General features: G+C 39.0%; 1 protein-coding gene across 1 annotated transcript in view; it reads right to left on the bottom strand.

The window, feature by feature from the left end:
• Window positions 1-16,804, bottom strand: part of LOC310936870 (LIM domain only protein 7-like) — a gene marked incomplete at both ends in the record, with an annotated part of 42,880 nt that extends 26,076 nt beyond the window's left edge. Inside the window, 6 exons of the mRNA XM_083901025.1 lie at window positions 45-158; window positions 5,084-5,114; window positions 8,374-8,480; window positions 10,778-10,847; window positions 11,278-11,348; window positions 16,736-16,804. Of these exons, the coding sequence (XP_083757151.1) occupies window positions 45-158; window positions 5,084-5,114; window positions 8,374-8,480; window positions 10,778-10,847; window positions 11,278-11,348; window positions 16,736-16,804 (462 nt within the window). The remainder of the gene's footprint in view (window positions 1-44; window positions 159-5,083; window positions 5,115-8,373; window positions 8,481-10,777; window positions 10,848-11,277; window positions 11,349-16,735) is intronic.
• Between the last annotated feature and the right edge of the window lie 1,705 nt (window positions 16,805-18,509).

Below are 18,509 nucleotides of genomic sequence, written 5' to 3'. Positions count from 1 at the left end.
AAAAGGATTACAAGCTAACAAAAATCCAAGGAGGGGCAGCTCACCTTGGACAAAGCCAACCCCAACAGTCCTTCAAAGTCCTTGAAGTTCAGCTGAGGACCACTGTAGGAGGAGTCGAGCTGGGCTTTCCGGCCCAACCAGTAGATCGTAATCAGAACCTGAGAGAGAATAAACACAAAAAACATGGGTGAAATGTGCTTAAAAGGTGCATTTAAAGAAAGATTCTATCACAAAGTAGAGTATGTATACCCCTTTTTATACCTTTTAAAGCAAGACATTCGTGATAATATAATTAATTACTTTTTCTGCGATAAGAAATAAGCAGTCCACAAGATGACAAAATCTACAAATTTTTACCATACCCAAAAAATGTCACTTAAATCCATCTTTTATTGAGTTACTGTGCTCGCAGTGAAAAAACATAACCTCCTTGACAGGGGGCTGTAAAACTCGATTTTCAATTTAGTAAAATGATGCAAGACGAAAAATGTAAAGAGCTCACGCTTCAATGACTCGCCTTTCTGGCTATAAATATCCAGAACACATGGTCAATCTAAATGTCAGCAAAAATGACAGCCGGCGTGACAGAACAAGACTCTTTTACGCCCTTCACTCCAAAAGTGACAACAAAGTGCTGCTGTGTGTGACACCATCATTTCACAGGCTCTCCCCCGTCAGAGGGGGCTGGACAGAGACGTCCATCTCTGTCTGTCTGTCTGTGTCTGGGGGTGTTGCTCTTTTCACTTAATAAGAAAAAATAAAAATGCATTGAGGAAATGTTTGAATGTTTACTCACACAACCAGCAATGTCAGTTTTGCTCATATCAAGGCAAATTACAAAAAGATTCAAATGGAAATATTGAACATTCTGATAAACAACACCTTTTCATGTCAAGTGGTCAACATTATTTTCCAAGAGATCTAAATGTCTAAAATAAATTCTAAACAAACAACACACCCCTCCTTCAAGTTAAGGAACATCCCAGGAATAAACCCAGGGATTATACCAAATAATTAATATTTTAATTAATAAATGAAAGCGCTCTAAAGTAAACAGTCCCTGACATTTTTACTCGCCGGGCGTCACTACTTCATGTCCCCTCATGGCAGTGCTGCTCAAACGAATGTGGGAAACTTTATGTACTTTGTTCTCCATGTTGTGAATAAATAGAGAAAGTATACACTTTAAAATGTATCGCTACATGATTGTCTTGCAATATATTGATCACCATTGATGAGCGATTGACCATATATAGCAAATCGTATTGTACCCTGTGATTCCCACCCCTAACCTCCACTAGAATGCGCTAAGCTGGTCCATAATCCATGCTTCAACCAACTCTACTTTAAGAAACAAAAACAAAACATGGACAAATTAGTAATTGGCAATAAATAGTTTAGTGCAGCTACAGATGATAGAGATGTGTCTGCTTTACTTGCATTTCACAATTTTACGATTGGGCTAATTACCAATTTGATGATGCACAAAAAGTCAGGGGATCAGTAAAAACTGACAAAAAAAATAATAATTTCACAACAACAAATATAAACTGCATCTTAGTGGCACAGAGGAAAAGTCAGCTCAGTGAGATTTTGGTTTGGTTAAAAGAATCATTAATGTCTTTAAAAAAAAAAAAACTGTCAATCAAACAAATTGGTGAACAGCAAGGCTGAAACACTAAATTTTTTTAATTATGATTTGTTGAATATTTCAGGTCGAAAATGTAAATGTCAACGTAATATAAGGACGAGATTTTAAAGCTAATAATGTTCAAAATTGGCATGTTTTCTTCCACGTTACTCGTATTAGACTTCAGTCGTTTTAAGTTATATAGTTTTGAAAAGAGATCGTAATCTCAATGAGACTGTTTAAAATGTAAAAAATGAATTAATACAAATAAAATGGCTAAAACTTCACTCCCCCACTGTATATGATGCATGTCTCTCACGGCATCAGCCACACGTGATTGACCTCACCTCGCTCGGTCCACGGTAAGGAACACAGAAGTGTGACAGTCGCTCAGACTCACCTGTCGACCATTGGTGAAGACGGTGAGTAAAGACCTGTGAAATATCAGCCTCCAGTGGCATTTAGGATTTCATTATTGCAGCAACTTAAGCGTTTAAGACACAATTTATTTCTCATTTGCCTTGAGGCCGGGGATATATTTTTGATGGACTGCACTTCTCCCTGACAGAGATGCAGCAGCCCATGTTGACCAAAACAATACGGTTTCAGACTTTCTCCATTTCGGTTTTAACAAAGTCATCATTGACAAGTCGGCAGATTAAAAAAAGAATCCCAAGTAGGAGCTGAAGAGAATTTTATAGCACAATGGAATAAAAAGAGAAATGAAATGCTGCTTTAGCATTATTCTCGGAAGTGATCGGATAATTTAGCATGGGTTAATTTTGATGCAACCTGTGTAAACAACCGTTAAGGACTTATTTCAGGTATACTTCAGATTTCTTGAGGTTTTGTTGTATGAGGTATTAACACAAGATTAACACCACCTTTTTGGTGAATGCCACAGTGTGCTGCCATTACTGTGACCCAGTCTTGGACAGGGAAACTTGCTGGTCAACATGGCTGCCGGCAGGGCCGGTAGGTAAAATAGATCGCAACCATTTAACAAGCTCATAAGCTCCCCACACCAAAGTCCACCGAGTATTTTTGTGATTTTACACCATGTTGATTCATTGGTGCCTCCAACAATAGTTTCAAATGTATGATTTTGTGACCTTTCGTTCAGATTTACCAAAGTGGCAAACTTATCAAACAAGGTAGAAGTAGACCAGCAGATCATATGATGCTGCAGTTTAAAAAAAATGCTGATTTTCTCCATGGAGTTTGGTGTGAGAGAGTGTGAATGGTTTACAAACTTCAGTTTTCAGCCATAAAAGGCAAACAGTGAGATAAAGCAATTACAATAATGTTAAGATATAATAGACCTGAACAGGCATATGTTTTGTAATGTTTTGTAATGTTCTGTAATCTTTTTTAATGTTGCTAATGGCCTCTTTTTCCTTCTGTCCCTGCTAACAGCAAGTTTCCAAAACGCAGGCTGCTTCACAGGAATGGCACTCAGCAGCTTGCTCGCCAGTCCGTGTTACTAATGTTCAAATACCTCATACAACCAAAAAATGTGAAATATCCCTTTAAGCACAAGGAAACATGTTAATTACACTCCACTGGCTTTGCCAGGAAAATAATAGGGTGAACTATTAAAATATACATTTGCCAGATATGATTATAGTTAGACAGATAATGTTTTATATTTAATGTTGTTTTTTTATTTAAAGTAGGGTGGATCTATAGATGTATAATTCTTTTACTTCTGAGCTGTTGTTCAACTTTTAAGACGCACCGTATGAATAACTCCCTTTCTGTTATCTGCTTATTTGGTTGGGAAAACCAGGATGAAGTCGTGGCTTCCGATGGACGGCAAATTGACCCTAATTGGTTAATTCAAAGACAAATGCTCGAGCCATTTCAAAGAAAGAGTGAGCTGACAAACAGCCTCATTAACGAGGCCAAGTTATCGGCCACTGTGCGATTTAAATGAGGCTTCGGAGATAAGCAAACAAGCTCACGGTGCCATGAAACATGTAAAATACCAACAGTGCACACAGGCGTGTACACAGTACTCACATGAGTGCTCACATGTTCCAAACACACACACACAAAGTTTAGGGCGCTTCTCTATTATTATGTAATTAATAATAGAATTATTAATTACTTAATTAATTATTAATTAATTTAAAAAAATATAAACAAAAAATAAGTTAGCTGGTTAGATCCCTGACAGACATTTTGCTCGTTTTATTTATGATCAAGGAGAGGTTTGATTACAGTGTTTTACAGTTTAAACCGAGACTTGGTGCTGGTGGGATGTTGGTACCAAATACTGGTTAATTGTGTTGATAATGAGATGTTGACTAGTGAATTTCTTAATTTATAAAAAGTTTAATATTATTAAATATTAATCATGAGTGGGAATATTTACGATTCTAAAAATATAGTTTATATAAATCGCTTAATGTGTCTATTATTTTCTCAATTTAAGTACCAAAACCGCGTAATGGTGGTGATCTCAAATGTCTATGTTTTAAAGTATCCCGAGTTGACGCCACGTCATATTTCACTTAAATACATCGCAGTTAGAATCCTTGCAAGCCCAGGGTGCTCCCGTTTATTCTGTCGGTAGAAATAATGCTCCATTTTCTCGTGTTTACAACGTATACAGTGCATTTCGAGGCGGGAAGCAATGCAAGAAAACCTAGTCTTGTGTGAATCACAGCTATATGAATGAACTACGCAGAGCAATCTGCCTTCGCATCATCAATTTATAGATAAATAAAGAGAAATGTCATGTGGGGGCGCATGAACTTATTGAAATGTGAGTCTCACGCTGAATTGAATGCGTGAGACGTGAGCGTTATGTCTAACATTAACAAGTAGTTCAAGTAGTTTGCCAAATGTACGTTCATGCACAAACACATCTACATACATAACTCTTCCAGTGTCTTGTTTCCCTTTTATAAACACTGAACTTTTTTCACATGTCAGCAACAGTAGCAACAAACTGAGCAAAATTCATGCTGTATGCAATTAAATATTCACCGACAAAATGAAAGCAAGGGTTAGCTTACTTTGTTTTTCTCCGTCTCTGTTTTAACCATTTTTGAGAACAGAAATAAAGCTTTTTGAAGGTGTGACTACTTTCAGTATTTCCAACACTAGCTGCTCTCTACTAGCAACCGGTGTGTTAGAGATAAAATGTATTTTGTGAAACACTGGCTGTGCTGTTGTTATCAGTGAAGCCATTATTTCAATTTAACACGTTTCCTCAATCTCTGGTGACACATTAAAGTCAGTTTATGTCTTAATATAATACACTGCTAGTATATTTCACCTTTAACGTTTGTGGTTCATTAAAACAGGTGAAGCAGATGAGGACACAGTTGCATCGCTCATTGTTGAGAGCAGGAATGGAAAAAAAATAAAATAATTGAAAGGCATTAAAAAAATAAAATTACTCAAGAGGAAAATTAATGGAGCTCTAATTCATGTCATACTTACATTTTTCAGTCTCCTGCTGCTTTCATCTCGCCTAAAATTAAAGAGAGAGATAAACAAATCATGTTGAAATAAAAAAATGCAAACACTTCTACTGTAAAGGGAAAAAAAAGAGATGGTGAGTACAGAGGGGAAAACGCATTTTAAGACTTCTCATTTGCAATGCTCTACTAATCAGCTGCTTATCAGGCTTTCTGCAGAGCAGGCGATCAACTCATAAAGCAGCAGCTTGTTAGGCAAAGTTCATATCTTCACAAATGCAAAGCAGCTATGACACTAATGCAGGAACAATAAAGCTTTTACAGCACAGGCACTGCAGTTAAAATGCCTTGGTGTATGACTTCAATGCTGCCAACGCGACAGACATAATATTTCATACATTATGGACTGTGTCAAAGTATTTTCACAACCGCTTTGAGACAACTTTTGCCTTGGTATATAACCCAGTTGGATGCAACCATTAGAGGACAGTAAAGTGCGGCCATAAAAAGATGCACACAATAATAAAAATACCCATATAGGCTGTGGCATTCAAACAATGACAACCTGGTATTACAGGGCTGAGAAAAAGAAAAAAAAAACATTCCCCGCACCATTACACCACCAGCATCAGCCTCGACACCCACTGATGAAATGACTATACTTGAAGCTTCATAGCAGCGGTTAACAAACCCTTGGCTGACGTCTTGGTGGGTTTGCCACTTGGATTTAAATTGTTAGTCACTATTGTGGCTGTTTTCCAACTCATTCACCAATGCTTATGTCGACACATCTAGCACCAGTGTTGGAAGTAATGTATTGCTAAGTAAAATGTTAATCGAATAGTAAATTCAGTTTTCATCCAAGTTATCTAATCTTATGGACTATTGTTATTTGTATTACAGGTTATCTAATTGAGATCATTCACAATAGAGACCCGTTTATAACAGAAATAAGAACATTTACTTACACACAGACCACACACAGTCAGGTAAAAGCTACATACTACAAACAGGAACAGGTTTCCATTCTCTAGTTACTTTTAAAATAACTTTCAGGTTTTTCAGACCCTGTAACATATTCCAGGTTGAAGGAGCAGAATATAATAAAGGCATGGGAGGCACAGGCTAGGACTAAACTGTTTCTGTGACATGAAGGAGGATAAATACTTAGGTCAACAAACCAAGAATGGACCTGTAAATGTAGTCTTGGTGTGTGGTTAATGATGACCAGTTAACTAAAGAGTACAGAGTGCAGTGGTCAGTGATGGGTTCACACAGCCAGTTATGAATCTTGTCGCTCCATGAGCTCCAGCCTCCGAGAGCTGGCAGAGGCATAATCACCGTAATCAAGAATAATAATATATACACGGATCTTCACTTACAACTTCGACTAAAATATCAGCCAGCTTTATATTTTACCAAGTGGAAACTTGGGACTTGGTAAGGTAACGTTAGTGATTAAAACTTCTGATATATATCAAAAATGTTTACATTGTCATTTAGTAGTTAGTCCTGAGGGTTCAACATGGCCTGAAATGAAAAAGGCGTTTAATTTTCAACATCAAGAGGACAACAGCAGAGAACTGCTGCGTTTCTTTGAACACAGCCTCAAATTCAGCCGCAGCGCTAGCTTCTTCAATCTCACAAAAATGGCCACTTTTGGAGAATATACTGATACTTTTGAAGAGTGATGAGGATTTTTCCCCCACCCAAACCGTACAGTACCTGTACGAGCCTGAATATACAGAGGAAGAATTGCGCGAGAGGGATGCTCAAAGGGCAGAACGTGAACGAGCGTCTGTGGAGACCGAGATAGCCTCCGCTGCTGCTGAAAAAGTAGTCCCTCAAAAATGGATGATTCAAGCGATGCAAGGTTAGTTTTGTTTCAAATATTATTCTTTCAACAGAGATATGTACATCAGTAGTCTAGTGTTTTAATTGATTTGCCTCGGGTGCACTGTGGAGTCGGTATGAGTGTTTCTAATGCCATGCTAACTTGTACCATTGACTTGGGCTTGGCATAACACCAGCGAACTTGGCAACTAAAAGAACTGAATGAAATTTCTTGAAAACGTCTCTAGACGTCTCCATCCCACCGGAGTTGGAAAATAGGTCTCATGTCCAAAATTCCGAACTATCCCTTTAAGTTTTGTTTTACTTTTTTTTTTTTAATAAAGGTGGACCAGTAGCCTCTTCTTCCCTGACCCTCTTTTTGGAGTCCCTGCTCGAAAATGACATGCCCAAACTAAATAGAGTAAATCTCTGCAGTTACAAGCTCTATGTGGATTATCTTGGTATCAAAATAAAGATAACACTTGTGAGATTCCACCAGAGGTTTATTTGCCCTTCTCTAATCAGAACAATCTAATGTTGCTCTGTAATGATCAATCAGACTGAGAATAGTCCCAAAAGCATGCTGGAAAGTGTAGTTCTTCATTAGAAGTGGTTTTGTTCTGGTGGAAATAACTTGTTTTGATAAACAGCAAAGGTAAGACAACATTTCTGCTTGTATTTCTCTAAAGTGAGTTGTTTTGCTCTTATTTTGGGGCTGAATCTTGGTCGTAGAGTGATAAAAAACAGTACCGCTGGAATCTGTCGATTCTCCGCTGTCCAATCGACACATATTTTTTTGTTTACATAATCACACCAACGCTCGGGTGCCGCTTTTTTGTGTGCTGTAACATTTTTTTCGCTCCTGCTGGTTTGATCCATCGGTGTTTTAGCTGTGTTTCTTGAACATAAGAATGTTGAATGGCTTTTAGCAGAGTTTCTGACCTTTCTGTGGGTATGCAGCATGTCTATGTTTGTTAAAGTTAGATATGGTTTTATGACTCTTTTGTCGCTGCGTGTGACGCTGCCCCCGGTATCGGGGGGCAGAAGAGGTTAAGTTGAACCTAAAATACTACTAAACCAAGCGTTCTGAACAGGGCTGTTTAGGCAGAGTGATTGAACGGCCATAGTACTTCATGCTTATGGTATTTTGACCAAAGCAAGTCACAGACATGTTCATTAGGACAGCGGGGAACTAGGTTAACTTGGAGAAATAGGGTATATATTGCCCCTTTAACTTTTTTCTGCATGATTTTATACATTGCACTGCTGCTGTATGATTGACTGACTGAATAATGTATGAATAAAATATGTATCTTTTTTTTAAAGTCCACAGCGAACACAATACATTCTAAAACCATCTACAGTAGAAACATCACCTAGGTGTGACGCGCATGGCAAGCTACAGGCGTCTCCCAGGTGTGAGAGCCTGTTGCATGAGGACAACTGTCCACAACTGTCCACCAGGCGTGACAGTAGTACCTGAGAGTCACACGAGTGGACAGGTCTTGCAGGTCTCCAGGATGAAAAAGCTTCGACTCGTTCAGTCCCAGTTTCCCGCAGGCTTTCAGGAACACGCTCACATTATCCTGGAGAATTTAAATATCAGGAAAGGAATGACAATGAGATGGTTAGTGATAATGAGATGCAAACCAACCTTACAGTTTTTTTTGTTTAAAAAAAAACAGAAAAAGAAAAAAAAAAAAAACTTGTTAACAGGGACCACTGTTAACAACTATACGGTTGAATGCTTGGAACATAGTTTCATTCTCATACGTCATACTTTCATCTCCTCTCAACCATGTACCCCGTCACACCCAGGGTGTTTTCCCGGGGTGTCACTGTCACCATCTGCCCTAAAGAGTACTGAGATGGGCCCAACTCATTGCAGTGTTTTTAAATGTGTCATAGTTTCTTAATTAAAATTGTGAAATATATTTTTGTCACGTTATGAACAAAAGGTGATGAAATTATAATTGTTGATAATTGTCCGTTAAGACATCGTGCGGCGGAGTGGGACATCACGCTCTCTTTACTTGTCTCTGCTGGGAGCTGAACTGTATAATTTCTATACAGAGTGACACATCAGAGCGATATGGATATGGGAGCATTTTAATCTGGATGCACCATGGGAAATAATAAAAAAATAAAATCACATTACAACATAATAATGGCTCAACAAAGCCACTGAGTAACTGTGCAATTTATTATCCGATTAGTCGACTAATCCTCAATATCTTCAATAATCGATGACTAGTCAAAAGGTAACAAATGTTCTAACTGTGACCCTGAATTCAAAAGAGCAGGCAGCAGTTTTCATCAGCTATGGCCAATAAACACATACAGTTTAAGACGACCAAGCTTAAAAGTACCATGGATCTGCAGGAGAGAAATTGTGTCCTATTGTTGCTTTGTCTCTTGCTGCCGATCTACAGCAGACACACTTTCCCTCTGCCTGTTGCCGACATGCTAAAATTAACTTAGCAGTAGGGATGCAACTACACTTGATTTTATTTCATGAGCTACATCGCAAATAAACAATCCTATTTTCCTCTCAAGAGTTTCTCACCGCAAACAGCCTTGTCACTGCCTCCTCAACACATGAAGCGCATTTACGTCACACGATTCAGTGGAGGCTGGCGGCCGTCTGCGGTTGAGAATTTACAAACAGCAACCCCGAGTGCGCGCGGCACAGAACATAGGAAAAAGTGTGCGCTAAGCAGAAATAAAAAACGATGAAAACCAAGGTGGTAGGGAGAAGACCACCTGACACGAGCTTGTCCCGAAAAAAAGTTTGCATTCGGCTCGCTGCTTGCTAAATACACCAGACTCCTCTGTTAAATGAGATTTTAGACATTTCCTTTGCTAAATGTTGGCGATTAATCCACGTTGTCAGGATTAAGTCCTTATAACTTATCACTATACAACCAAGTAGTGTCAATATTAATAAAAAATTAAACCGATATTGCCACATAAAATTTATGTGGCAATGTTATATTTTTTAATGTGTTGAACACAGTCCAACGCTGGGTGTAAACACGACGTCTTGTATCGATATTTTGGGGAGAAACCCTGGTTATGCAATGTTTTCAAACTTGTACTGCAGCAACCAGTGCTTCTTGTACACATTTTACACACATCACCTTCAAATAATTAACTCAGCCTGATTTATTGTCGAGTTAAAGCCAGTTTCCTAAAAAAAAAAAAAAAAACACCAATCTGCACTTTAAGTTAGCAGCTTGCTGAGATTCCCCCCCCCCCCCCCCCATCTGCTGCATCAGATCTCTAATGACGACGCCAGCCAGGGAGTAGCAATCAAAGTCTAACCTTTCAAATCACTTCAAACGGCATGTTCATACATGCATCAATATACTGTGGAGACCCATGTTACATATGTCAGTAGTCATGTAGAGAAAAGGAAAAGACATTTATTGTGCAGTCTAGTTTTACATGCAAAATAAACAGTAAGGAACTTTGAGCTGTCAAAGTAATTCTCTGTGGTATCTCACACCCACCAGTGTTGAGCTCTGTCCATTTATTTATCCCCCCCCACCCGATAGATGGATTAAATTGATTTTTCTCTGCTCTTGCTTTGGGCAATGTTGGCAATTATACTTGTATGAAGGCATGGGAACACAGCCCGAAGGAAGGAAATATAAATTTGCATTTGAATTTAGGCCCAATAACAATATTAATATATTTTTAAAAAGTGGCAGTGAAATGCAGTTACACGATCACAACATTGTCTCTCGGCGGCTTTGACAGGAAACCACATGATGCATTCAAACTTCCTGGCTAGCAGGTGTCATATTGTCTTACACTGTGCTTATCCTCATTTCACAGACGGACAGACACAGACAAGGTAACAACAACAACTGTTACTCACCAGGCCAGCGATGGGAGTAGAGAGTCTATTCACTTTCTTAATGATGCCAGGTTTCAACTGGTTGATCAGACTGTAAGCCAACACAATAAACAAATAATGAGTCAGATTACAATTTCCGGCGTGCAAACATTAATATAACCACAATCCCAATTCCACAAGGAAGGCAAAGAAAATGGAGCTCAACAATCCTCAACATCTTCTAATAGAGAAATTACATTAAAAGAGAAATGCAACAACAGAAAATATTCATTAGCTTATAAAGCACTTTAACTGCATGTTGAACAAAGAGCTTTATGCCAACTCCTATTGTTTTACAATCAACATCTAAATTTAACTCCTGGAATATGCTTTTGTAGGCAAAAATCTAGGGATACCAGTGAATCTCTGGAGTGCTTCTCCCATTAAACCTGACTGTAATTGACTGCAATTTAAGCTGTATATTATTCTCTGGAACGAAAATGTGACTTTGTAAAGAGCCAGAACAAAGAGACATAACTCACTCGCAAAGCAGGACTCCAGTCTCTAAGGCAGCGCGGAAGTCACTGCATCCAAACAACTTTCCAGTCACCTCCTAATAAAAGTAAGAAGAAAAAAAGTAGTGAAGAAAGTATCACGTTTTTTTAAAGCCACAATTAACAGGTGTGTTCACAGGTTCTCTTCTCCCGCCATCAATATTCAGAGTGAGTCCCTCAGCTGCTTTTAGAAGGAGAAAGATACAGAAACCAACACTGTCTTTAACAGGTGGAGCTGGAAAATAATTACAGCTCTTCCTCTGTGGCCATGAAGGTAACAAGTACGATGTGTAATTTCATGCAGGTTTATGGTCTGGCAGAGGCTATCACTAACATTTGTATGTGGATACATCAGCGAGCGAGGTTACTAAAATGTGAGGAAATCTGCTGCCACGACAGCCAGAAGTGTCGGAAGACCACTAACAAGCTTAGTTTATTTCAAACATAAAAAAATAAATGATCACAACACAAGGCAGAAACATTGAAAATAGAGTCAAACCAGAAACTGCAGAGTGCAGCATGAAAGCAGCTTGATTTAAACGGACTATTTGAAGACTTGAGCTGTTCCTTCATACAAAAGGCACAAAGATGTTTGACAATAGCATTGGAAAAATATACAGTACAAACATGGTACATGTTTTAACCAATACTGCAAGTTTGGCATGCTTTTGTAATTCACAACATAGAGAACAAAGTGCATAAAGTCTATGTTTTGAATGTGGACTGGAGTCAAATAGAGTGCGTTTCATGTTTTGAAACCAAAGCTTACTGCACAAATAAAGAGTAAAATCTTGTGTTCTTGGGAAAGGGATGGTTGAGCAAATGCTGTGTTTCCATCATGGTACAGTAAAGCCCTCAGTCAGGCTTGTGTTCCAACTGAGAACAGCACCTTTATGTGGTCGGCCGAGACAGGTAATGTAACATTGTGCAACGTCGGACAACATCGAATGCGATGCAACAGACAACGATGCACACCTTACCATTTTACTCAAGTACAAAAGGGAAGGGTATCAAAAATGGAAATGGACATCCCCATTCTCCAACTATTGCACAAAAAGCCAACATTTACAACACTAACGCTTCATAAAAGAAACAAATATATTTTGGACAATCACCTCCTCAAACGATCGACTAATGTTTTGATCAAAACAAAGATTCTACATGCGAGCATGAGGCCAGAGGGCTTTGTAATGAGGACACAGAATGGGGCTATTGAGGTTCAGCTTCATAACCAGCCATGGGCCCCAAAAGACTATTCCTCTCACTAATTAGTCCCCACAGGAATCCACACAATCACAATTCACTGCTGCTGGAGCTGGGCACCGGGCATGGAGCGGACGCTGCTCAAAAGGAAACCGGGCAAACAAAGCAAAGCCATTTCACAAACCGTGTGATCAAGTTTGTGTGTGTGTTCCACAGCACCATACTTTAATTGGTTAATCTCTAACAGTTCCCATGTAGGAAGCACAGATTCAGTGGATTCCATCCAAGCGTGACTTACAAACTCCTCCACACAACATGTTCAACTATATGACTAAGCAAATCGTTAGGTTTACTTTTTTTTTTTTTTTTTTTTAAAGATTACAGAGAAAGATTACATCTTTTCTCTGTCATTCTTCAGATTAAATTGTGTGCAGACGGCTCATAAATTAAAGACTTAAAGGGATCATCTTGGGCTTCAAGGAACTAAAATTGTCCCCCCCTCCGTATTTTTTCTTTAAAAAATAAAATAAAAAAAGGAATAATTAATTGAGGAATTGTTAAGCTGCAGGGTGCAACTTCTTTTGTTGTTATTCTGTTTGGTTTTAACAGACAGAAGTGATGGAACGTATCTGAAAACTCAATCAAGCGTCGATCAAGCAAAACTATCAGACTTGACTGAGGGAGTGTTTGTGTGTATGCAGCAGCAGCGCACAGGGAACATTTGTACCATCAAACATTGTTTTTTGTAAGCAGGAGAATTTACTACAGAAATTTTTTTCAGTCAAACACCAGCTAGTCATTTTGTTTAACTAGCACAATGTTCTAATGTTTTGACAGATTAATAATTGCTTCCTTTCACGTGACAAGACATTCATGTGGAGCTGTGAGGCTTAATCAGGATTGTGCAAACTCATTTGACGACAGTTTGAATCCAATGGATATTTGTTCAGAAGTTAAGTCAAGGATATAAGTTACCTACTGCAGCTTTAAATTAAAAAGGAAAAAATGCACAAACTGCAATTTCAACTGTTATAAAGCAGAATAGCACCTTTCCTCTTCTGTGCTCCACTTTGCCACAAATGAAATGGCCTCTTTGCACAATCCATTTTTATTTCTGCTGGAGACCAGCGGCCGCTGAGCGAACATTTATATGCAATTCCTGCTGATACTGTGCTAATGATAAACACCAACATTCGCAGGACACTTTAATGTATGAAGGCTTATTATACTCCAATCTGTAACACCGAATATTAGTGCCAACACATTCCAAGTTTATGACACCATTTAGCATTTCCTTAAAAGCGTACAAACACACACACACAATCATTCACTGGTGCAGAAAACTAGATGGGTAAAAATTGGCAAGGGTGAACTGCCAAGCGAGCCCTGTACACAATTCTCACAAATGATCCACTCAGACACAATTGACAGTAATGGTCCCATTAAGACTTGGTCAACATTCAGTGCCAATGGTCTACAAGTTGTATTCATTTGTTATGATTGAAGGATTTTAGTTTCTACACAGCATGGACAGGAGCAGCCTCCGAAAAACAAGAGATTGCACTGCTATAAAAACCACATCCTCAACAACGTGAGCCTGGCAAAAAAAAAAAAAACCTGCCAATACGTCACGTGACCAAGTTAAATGTGCCAAGAGAGGTGGTACAGAGTGAGCCAAATACAGTTTCTCCTCTAAACATTGACTAATTATCTGCTTGCCTTGAAAGTGCATCTCCCTCCACGGCTCAGTGGCCACTTCTAGACCTGCGATGTCTGTGATCGTATCACATGTGGATGGCACCAAGGACACGCATGCAAATGTTCACACCTGGCATTAAAATGACCACGTTAAAATTAGATATTCTGTTCTTCACCCGCCGGCCCTTTAATCAAACAAACATTGACCTCACATCTGTTCGCATGAACAAAAAGATGATTTTAGCAGGTCCCATTGTGAAGATGTGTCGACGTAATTGTTCTCCCATGTGGATCAAATCAGATAGACATGACACAAAAAAGAACAGGAATTCAGATTTTGTCAGACTGTTTTCAAGCCAAATTGTATTTGGGAATAAACCTGATATGAATTGGATATGTGTTTTTTTAAGTGCTGGTGCAATGGTGTCAACATTAGCACGCATGATGCGTTTCCATGACGACTGACCAGAAAAAGACGCGGTGACGTCATGGTTACGTCCTGGTACTGTTTACCAGTTAGCTCCGTTAGCTCCTTTAGCGCGCCTACAGTTGAACTGGAGAGGTCTGTTTACTAAACGAAAATAGCAGCGCTACAAATAACCAGTGTACTTGTGTACATTGCGTATGTGTGCCTCTGTTTTTAAAGTTTAGTGTTACTTCAGTGACTCATTTTAACAATCGGAAGTCACATAAACACGATGTCATGTCATGCGCCTCTTTTTTCGAGCAGTCATCATGGAAACGCGGCATTGCGTCAATGTTGACACCGTTAATCCGTTAACATGCCCATTTAGGCGAACAATTGGGATATTCTCCTGTCAATGCGACCTTTATGTGAAGGTGGTGAACACACAAAGACACTACCCATGATCACATATCACAACAACTGTCATTTAAATTTCGGGCAGAGTAATCAGTTCAGTAACCAAGTCCACTAAGCCAGTCGTCTCCCCCAGTGTTAACCGATATAAATGCAGATTTCAGATATGGGTCACTTTTGAAAGACAAACTATGTTTACATGGACAATAAATAATCAGAATTATTACTTATTTGAAGCCTGATCGGAATAAATATGTCATAAAAACTCCGATACAGCCTATTCAGTAACAAATTTCATTCCAAACGGTGTTCGTATAAACGGTCAATCTGATCATGACTTTGTGATTTAGTGCAATTACATGTCCGATCGACGTCAACGTGACATATTTCCATTGAGTTCCTTATGCATTTTAAAGAATAATGAACAGACACGGAAGTCACAGACGCAGAAGAGGAGGAAAATGAGACAGATAGCGAGGGAACGAGCGGACACATGCAGCGTTTGTTTACTACAAAAGTGAAGCTGCTTCTTCTGCTGCTGCTTCGACTTCTGGGGAATTAGACAATACGGCTGGTGAATAAGCGATGTGAATCATGTAGTGAAATCAATTTTATCTGAATAATCAGAGGGCAAGCTCCCCTTACCTGAGGCTGGTCAATACGTCATTCCCACAGAACGGGCTGGGACCAACAGATGGGCCACCCACAATAAATTTGCAGAAAATTCTTAAGGCTTTTTACTCAAAATCTATCAAATAACATGGATAAAATTAACATTTAATTATGAACAAATTTGCTCTTGGCAGTTGGCACGGGTTTATATTGTGAATGTGGTCGCAATATTTTGTCATCTTTAAAATGTGAGTGGTAATGTGTCTGTGAAGGTTCCTCAGTTTAAGCCCGAGTCATTCAAAGATGAGCATTAACATGAGAATGTTGAGAAGGTTATCCCAAACTTTAAAGTTGTTCTTTGCCCACAAACCAGAGAAACTCAAAAAAAGGTTGATCGGTGTCGTTCAAACATGGTTATCTGAATGTTTTCCGATTTTTTTTTTATCAAAATCAGATATGGCGAGACCATCTGTGGAACACGATACAGAATTAGTCATTTTTGCACACACATAAATTAGTGATAGCGAATTTGACCTCTGCATTGAACCCATCCTTATTACACACACAAGCCAAACCATACACACAGGTTGGGTGCCTTGCTCAGGGGCATCCCAGCACTTGGCCCGTCCTGGGAATTGGACAAACAACCTTCCGTTCACAAGCCCAATTCCTTTCCTCTTAGCCATGGGCTGCTACACAACATTACTACAAATACAGAACAAGCACCTTCACATTAATAGGATTTAACTAGCTTAAATAACTAGTAATTTTTAAAATGGGTCATAGGAAAGGAAATGTATCCGTGGGGTTACAGGTCACAGGTTTGTTTGTATTTTTATAGCACTTTTACAATGCAAATTATTTCTTTAAAACCGTGTTTTTGTGGACTTCAGGAGAACAAAACCACACTTAAATGTCCTGAAGTGTCTCGACTTGTCCACAAACCAAAAGAAATCACTTGACGAATCACTCAAAATAGTTGACAACTAATTTAGTGATGATTAATCGATGCAGCCCTAACGTGTGCAGCTCTAATGGGGGCAAACAACGAACAAGGCAAACAAACATTATTAAAAACCCAGACAAAGAGAGGAGTAACAGAAGTTATCAAACCTGAATCCAGCGTTGAGCCTCGGTGAAAGCGTCTGCACAGCTGACGCTGGTCTGCTGGCGCCACTCCATCTTTCTCCTCTCAAACAAGCCAAACTGTGGTGGAAGGACACTGGACGTTAACACGCTGCTAATCTAATTAATTATGGCGAACAGCTGCAGGTCAGCGCACCGTGAGCCCAACAAAGCGACAAACACGCCAATAAAAGAGTGTCAACAAACACAACAACACGTGTAATTTACTTTAGAAAACACTAATGTAAATGTCTTCGACACAACTGGCTGCAGAGGAAGCGTGTTCAATTACCGTGTGTGTGTGTGTGTGTGTGTGTGTGTGTGTGTGTGGCTGCTCACCGGTCTCCTACACTGATTGTCAACGGTTGTGTGCGTGTGTGCGCGCGCGCTTTCAGCCTTCTTTTCCAGCACCGGCTCACTTCCGCTCATTTGGTTAAAGTGTAACAGTAAAAAGTGTCCTCCCACTTTGAAAGCTTCAAGTAAAGTTCTTCACATGAAGTGTGAGAGTAACATAAGCAGAATAACAACTGCAGGTGTTCTGCAGTTTACTGAAATATTTCAAATTAAAGCTGACAAATTAAAATACATGTGTAAACACATAATGTGAAAATGTCAAAACGCTAAATTAAATCTAATTATAATAATCGAGATGAAAACATCACCTGTACATGTTTTTGTTTATTTGTGTTACGCAAATGGAAGAAAATACAGTATAATGCCAAAACAAATCAACATAAAAAAGATTTAATTTAATTTAATTTAATTTAATTTAATTTAATTTAATTTAATTTAATTTAATTAAAACAGTCAGTTCATTTGTGAAACTTACCAAATACAATAAAATGCCAGAAGCAATTTGTTGCATACGGCCCCCAAAACACATTAAAATTAAAAGGTTTGGATTCAGTTCAGTTCAATTTAAGTCAATAAAAGGAAATGTAAGAAAATATGAATAAAAATCATATAAAACGTGTTTTTATATGAAAAAGAGTCATGAAACTGTCAACAATTAAACACAATGAAGCTGAGTGGTTTTTTGCAGGACAAGGACGTCATATGTCCCAGCTGACCGCAGTCTTACACTTCAATCACAGCCAGTCTCACACCAGAAAGTTCCATTTAAAGGGACACTGTGTAGTATTTATGGGTTTATATAACCCAAAATCCACTTTTTTATACATTTTATGTGCTCCTGCATTGTCTAGTCGCTGTATAATATTTTTTGTTTCATTTTTGTAGTGTTTTAAAAAGTCATGTAAAATAACATGGTTGCGTGTCGCTGTTGCATAGCCACTGTTAGCAGCGAGACGCCACGTTTCTACCGGAGCCTGTAAGGACAAACGCGAGAGAACAAATCAAGCGTCGCTTTACTTGTAGCGGAAGTCCCGCCTCCACTCTCTCCGCTCCGTCTGCTACGGCCGTGGTAGCTCGCCCTCTCCCTCACCTCACGAACCTCATCTGCTGACACGGAGAAAGACGACGAGGATGACATTTGACCGGCTGCGGACACCGTAGCGCTCAGGGAAGGGAGGGGGTGAGCAGAGGAGCAGTTCTTTGTTGTAAATGTCAGCCTCTCCTCTAGATGTCACTATAAACTACTCACTTCACCTTTAAATAACAATCACTTCTTGTGAATTTTAGTGGGATTTTCTGCATAAACATGGAGGATTTGATTTTAATAGCGCTTTCCATTCTGCAGTTCTCGACTCTACTCTATTCTGCACGTCCTTTTCCATTACTTCATAGTCCCTCTTCAATGTCG

Source organism: Microchirus variegatus (assembly GCF_963457635.1).
Source record: "Microchirus variegatus genome assembly, chromosome: 14".
NCBI classification, from domain to species: Eukaryota; Metazoa; Chordata; class Actinopteri; order Pleuronectiformes; family Soleidae; genus Microchirus; species Microchirus variegatus.
Note: the sequence above shows the minus strand (reverse complement) of the source record. Positions and strands in the feature narration are given on the sequence as shown.